We start from the raw sequence: 6,253 nt of genomic DNA on the forward strand, positions 1-6,253 counted from the left end.
CAGTATTCATATAAGGTCACTTTTAGTATAGTTGCAGTACAAGCTAAAAATATTGATGTAAACTAGTTGTGTACTTAAAGTTTACTACTGTTATACTTAAAAGTGTACTTTTATATACTAGAAAGTGGGCCGATTTAGTCCCAAGGAGTATTGAAATAGTACACTTACAAGTGTACTACTAGTACACTGATATTTGTATACTTACTACATAAAGTATACTTAAAAATATACTTGAACTTTACTTAAGTATACTTACTAAAATAAACTTGAAGTATACTACTTTTTGGTAAGGGTACCCAGATGCTATGTACCTGTTTCCATGATATTTCCAAGCATGGAAATCAGTTTTAATAATTGTGTATTGTTTCCAGGATTTCCATAAGGGTGGAAGTCTTTGATAACAATTATAATGTAGCTGTCTATGCTGCAGAAAACGATGATTTTTTTTCTTCTTATTGTTGTTTTTGATGATTAACTTTTAATATCAGTCACCCAGATCGCTACGAGTAGGCTATCTGCTCGTCGGTTCGGTTGTGTTCGGGTGACTCCGTGAATAATAGACTCTCCTCCATTTTGCATAGTTACGCGCGTGTGTTGAAGCCAAGGCTCCTCTGCTCCTGCGGTCGGTATCACACCGTGAATAACGTTTTCCCTGCAATGGACGGGTAAGACTGCGTTGTTTATAGAATAAGAGAGAATAAAATTCAGTTTTTAGTAGCTTGAGTTCATTCTGAAACGAGTTTAGTGGCAATCTTAAGCGTTCTGACAAGGCCGCTCGCGCAGACTGTTGATTCATAAACCAATGTTGGCTAATAATAACAAACGCATGCGAGCTCCGCAAATCATATTTTACCGCTAAATAGATGCGATGTGTATACAGAGTATCAAATAGCAGCGTTCTGAATAATTTAATATCAGTCTGTGAATTGTTTCGTATTATATTATCAACAGGGACGTGTAATGTAGTGTAGCACCGCGGCTAACGGTACGGCGGGCGCGTCCGATTTCCTTTGTTTGGAAATGTAACGGTCACTCCCCTCCACGAGCTGAATATTAATTTGTCGTTACTGAATACGACTTTATTATGCATAATTTGGTTTTCAACTCAGGTTTATACAAGCATTATTAAGCCTCGTATAACAAACTGCTGACAATACTGACCACACTTAAGTGTTCCTTAAAATATTACATTTTGTCTTGTGTTATTATACTGTAATATTTGTAACGTTAAATGAGAAATTAGTGTACGTTATTGATGACATTGTGTTTAGTCGTGACATCAATGTGATTGTGATTTCGACAGTGTAACAACAAACAGCCCAGAATTTATAGGCATTTTTATATTTTCTCTCTACAGCATTGCAAGCGATGTTGCAGTTGGTGTGAAGGTAAGTGTTTTTTGTTTTTTCTTGTTTTAACCTAATTTTAAGATATTTTATCAAAATGTATGAAAAAATCTGAGAGTGGAACCATCCACACAGGTCCATATTATTTGGGGGGAATGTCCATAATGGAATGATGTAAAGTTATATGACTCATCAACATTTTAATCATTTTAATGATTTACTGAATTTGCAGTGTACATCTGTGTCTTTCTAGAGAAGCTCAGATGAATTGCTGTCAGGCAGTCTGTACAACAGTCCAAACTCTTCAGTCACTGGTAAGAGGAGGAATAAAACTCTAAATTGGGTGCAATCAGTATAGATTTTTTTTGTATGAAATTGATAACCGAAAACTGTGCCTACATGAATACAAAAAATGAAAACTCCACAGAATGGCCAGAGGTTTGAGAACTTTGTCAATCACAAAATTCTACATGCCCCTATTGTGTGTCTAGAATGTAGTGCCATTCTAAAGCAATAAGCCCTAGAAGCTGTGCCTTACAACTATTTTAGAATAGCTAAACCCCCTAAGCTGCTCTTAAATCACTAAAATCCTTGGCTTTATAGGGCTTATTGCTTTTATAAAATGGTCGCATGTACTTGGCAAGGTTTCATGAAATATGCACACAGCAACAAAAATATAAAGATTTATTGATAACAAATTATAATTCTTTTGCCAACAAATGTAGTTCTTCAGATAACATTTATTAACACAGCAACACTCAGATGTAGTGGCACAGTAATACTCCTGTAATAAGGTCACAGGTGTGTGTTTAAAGAGCATTTTGTTACAGTTTCAAATGTGGCTCATCCAATCATAATCAAGGGCAGGAACTGTCTGTCTATTAAAGGGTTAGTTCACCCAAAAATGAAAATTCTGTCATTAATTACCTTAATTTCATTCCAAATCCGTAAGACCTTTGTTCATCTTCCGAACACAAATGAAGATATTTTTGATAAAATCTGAGAGCTCTCTGACTCTCCCATAGACAGCAATGCAACTGCAATATTCCCAGGTCCAGAAATGTAGCAAGGACATCGGTAAAATAGTCCATGTGACATCAGTGGTTCAACTGAAATTTTACGAAGCTATGAGAATAAAACAATAATAACATAATTTATACAACAATACTTCTCCCAGAGTTATTCATTTTTGGGTGAACTAACCCTTTAATGCACTTTTTGTCTAATCTAAATCCATTTTATATAATTCCAAAATACATTACATTCGACAGTCATAAAAATGTGTAACGGATGCCTCGCAGACGTAAACAGGGTAAATAATGTTTATGTTTTGATTAATAGATAGTTAACTTTGGCTGGCCACATATCTTGTTGTTTATTACTTATAAGAGCTGATGAAACTGAAGATTTGTACAAAATAAAACCAAATAATCCACACATAAGATGAAATCAACAGATGCAAGAAGTATTCGATGAAGCCCATGTTCATGTTTACTCTTAACTGTATAGATTTTCACGGGGGAAATGAACAAATCCTGCTAAGTTTTCCGGCTTTGAAGCATAGCCTACTGCCACATAAAACTTCATGCGATCGCATAAATATGAGCTGCTGTGAAAACTGCTCAAACTCAGCTAGTTTTATCCAGGCCCGGTTCCAGAATTAAATACCGAGGATGCTTTAGAAAGTGTGCTCTAACTTTAATGCACGTAAATTTTCACTTATATTTTTTTCCCGTCAATTGCTCTTTCGAGTTTGAATCCCGCATAAATATGTGCATGCCATTCCTGAAACTTTGCAGCGTGTATGTGGCCAAAAAGTAAAAGTTTTATAAAAATTCTTAATTGGATTATATATAGCCTAGAAAGCACACAGAGCACTCCATTTAAAATCACAAAAAAGCTGTCCCTCGTCGTCTTAGCGCAATCTCATAAAGTTTTGTTTATAATGAGAGGATTTGCAAGCTTGCACTGGACAAAAATAAAACTTTTAATTTTCTCCAGAGCGCAAACAAAGATATGCTTTGGATAGTTTGCCAGATGAGTTTCGCCAGTATGATAGTGAATAGATAATATCTCAAATTTTTCAGCGCCTATGTTCACAGCGTCCAAAAATCAAATTAGAACCAGCTAAAATGTTTTGAAATTTTGTGCCCTACCTGATCGAAAAATCCAGTCTTTCACTCTGCCTGTGTGAATTTGAGTGTTGTTAAAGATTTATATCCCTGGCGCTCCTCTGTCAGTCATGGATCACGGAAAGCGAAACTTAAATCTGTCACAGCAGTGGTTGGATTTATTCACGCATGTTAAAAATATTTATTAAAACCTTCTTTTTCACATTCTTATTTATAGCATTATCATAATGAGCTGTATATTAACTTATTGGGAGAAAACCTGTAGTTGAAATCCGACAATGAGCACCCTCGTATAGCCAAAATGGCATGATCCTTGTTTTGTGGTAGTCGAATCAGGCTCATCCTATCGAAGCATTGAATCTTCAACTATTCGGGGTCACTCCTAATTCCATTGATTTATTTTTTTGTAAATTTAATGCGAATATTGAATCGCAAAGGTAGAGAATATGTTCTATACTGTAATAAAGGCTTGTCGATTAGCACTGGATTATAAATTTACTTTTTTTTTTTAAATGAAAATACCCAAGATCAGTTCAAGCATTTCTATTTCCTTTTTATTCAATCACAGCGATAGCTAGATACCTTTGTCCATATTAGGGATTTCCTGGAGCATTATGAGCTCCATCACATCTGTGATGCATATTTAGAGTTTCTGTGAGAGGGCACCCTCTGGTGTCCAGTATGAATGAAACAGACATTATATGTGTTTAGGGCTCAGTTATGCGCACTCAGTCCTATTTTGGGCATAAACAGGAAAAAATAACACTTATCTCTAAATAAATTTGAAGTAAACTTATGATAATCCATGTTTTTCTCCAGTGTAAAGTGTACAGATGTTTTCCCCCCACTGTGGATGCATAAAAGGTAGGGGTGCTTTGATCAGGATTTTTGAAGCCGATCACAGAAAGCAGTATCTGCCGATACCGATCTTTTTAAAGCCGTCTTTTTATCATTTATAACTATTTATAGTGATGCTCCAATCAGGATTTATAGACATTTATTCAGGGCCTGAATTTCATTTTTGAAAATGGGGGGAATTCCCTTCTTAGGGTGACTCTTATGAGAGGGGAAGCTGCATGGACTTTGCTTTCACACAGGAGTCCACTACTGATCTGTGGCTGTTTACCACAAACAAAGTTCTGAAAGAGCTCCGAACCGCCACCGACCTCGCGCTCCGAGCGACGAAGGTCACCGCGAGTTCTCTGGGTCGTCGCTGAGGGCGGGCCCCCGCATCCGCTCACGCGCTACAGCCGCAGCAGCCTTCAGCAAAGCGTGGAGCCGGTCCAGTCAAACCTGGCGGCAAGCAGAGAAGCAAGTGGCCCCGAGACAGGCGACCCAGAGATGGAAGGATCTGCTCTTCGGGAGATGGTGAACGCACCACTCCCTCCCCCGGAGGAGGGCCGGGTGGAGAATCTTTTGTTTCATTTTTTTCCCCCGCCGTTGGCCTCACGGCCGACGGTACCCAAAATTCTCGACAAAAGAGCAGTTTCCTTTATCTCTGGGTCCCAGGAGGGCACGGAGAGTTGCGGACAGACTAATGCCGGACCTCACTCATCCTCCTTCTTCGCCAGCCGGCAGCAGCAGGCGGTTTGAGAGCGTCAACAAAGGCCCTACTCACGCACCCTCTGCCAACCCGTGGAACCAGGTACCTCGGCTATGCGATTCAGTTCGCCCCGCGCCCGCCCAAGTTCAGCGGTATCCGCTTCACTACAGTGAGGGCGGCTGATGCCCCTGTTCTGTGGGCAGAGATCGCAGTCCTACTGGCGAAGGATGCGTTAGAGCCGGTCCCTTTCAGAGGCTCCTGGGGCATATGGCAGCTACGGCGGCAGTCACGCCGCTGGGGCTGCTCCATATGAGACCGCTGCAGCACTGGCTCCATGGCCGAGTCCCGAGGTGGGCGTGGAAGCGCGGCACTCACCGGGTCCAAGTTACACCGGCCTGTCGCCAAACCTTCACCCCGTGGTCGGATCTTGCGTTCCTCCGGGCAGGGGTGCCCCTAGAGCAGATCTCCAGGCATGCTGTGGTCTACACGGATGCCTCCACCACCGGGTGGGGTGCCACGTACAACGGGCATGCAGTCTCAGGGGTTTGGACGGGCCCGCAGCTGCATTGGCACATCAATTGCCTAGAGTTGTTTGCAGTGCGCCTTGCCTTGAACGGTCTCAAAGGGCGCTTACGAGGCAAGCACGTACTGGTCCGAACGGACAACACAGCGACCGTTGCGTACATCAACCGACAAGGTGGTCTGCGCTCCCGTCGCATCTCGCAACTCGCCCGCCACCTCCTCCTTTAGAGTCGGAAGGTTCTGAGGTCACTTTGTGCTGTTCACATTCTGGGCCTGCTCAAACCGTACAGCCGACGAGCTGTCTCAAGCAATGCTCTTGGCGACTCCATGAATGGCGACTCCATCCCCAGACGGTCCAGCTGATTTGGAGACGTTTCGTAGCCGCTCAGGTAGACCTGTTGGCTTCTCCAGAAACCTCTCACTGCCAGTTGTTCTACTCCCTGACCGAGGGAACACTCGGCACAGACGCACTGGCACACAGCTGGCCGCAGGGCCTACGACCTGGATGGGACGCGGAGGTTCTAGGTGACCTATCCCAGGAGGTAGTGAACACCATCACTTCGGCAAAAGAACCGTCTACGAGACACGCTTACGCCTTTAACTGGAACCTGTTCGTCGAGTGGTGTTTTTCTCACCGAGAAGACCCCCGGAGATGCCCGATTGCGGTCGTGCTTTCCTTTCTGCAGCAAGGGCTGGAGCGAAGGCTGTCT

At 42.2% G+C, this 6,253-nt stretch overlaps 1 protein-coding gene across 2 annotated transcripts in view; it reads left to right on the plus strand.

Annotated features, from left to right (window-relative positions):
• The first annotated feature begins 569 nt into the window (after positions 1-569).
• The window catches only part of ptbp2b (polypyrimidine tract binding protein 2b), a 17,795-nt gene continuing 12,111 nt past the window's right edge, over positions 570-6,253 (plus strand). For both annotated transcript variants that reach the window (XM_016502292.1, XM_016502293.1), the window contains exons 1-3: positions 570-665; positions 1,358-1,388; positions 1,600-1,660. In XM_016502292.1, coding sequence (XP_016357778.1) covers positions 658-665; positions 1,358-1,388; positions 1,600-1,660 — 100 coding nt within the window. In that variant the 5' untranslated portion in view covers positions 570-657. The remainder of the gene's footprint in view (positions 666-1,357; positions 1,389-1,599; positions 1,661-6,253) is intronic.

This window comes from Sinocyclocheilus anshuiensis, unplaced genomic scaffold (genome assembly GCF_001515605.1).
Source record: "Sinocyclocheilus anshuiensis isolate Anshui unplaced genomic scaffold, SAMN03320099.WGS_v1.1 scaffold718, whole genome shotgun sequence".
In the NCBI taxonomy this organism is placed as follows: domain Eukaryota; kingdom Metazoa; phylum Chordata; class Actinopteri; order Cypriniformes; family Cyprinidae; genus Sinocyclocheilus; species Sinocyclocheilus anshuiensis.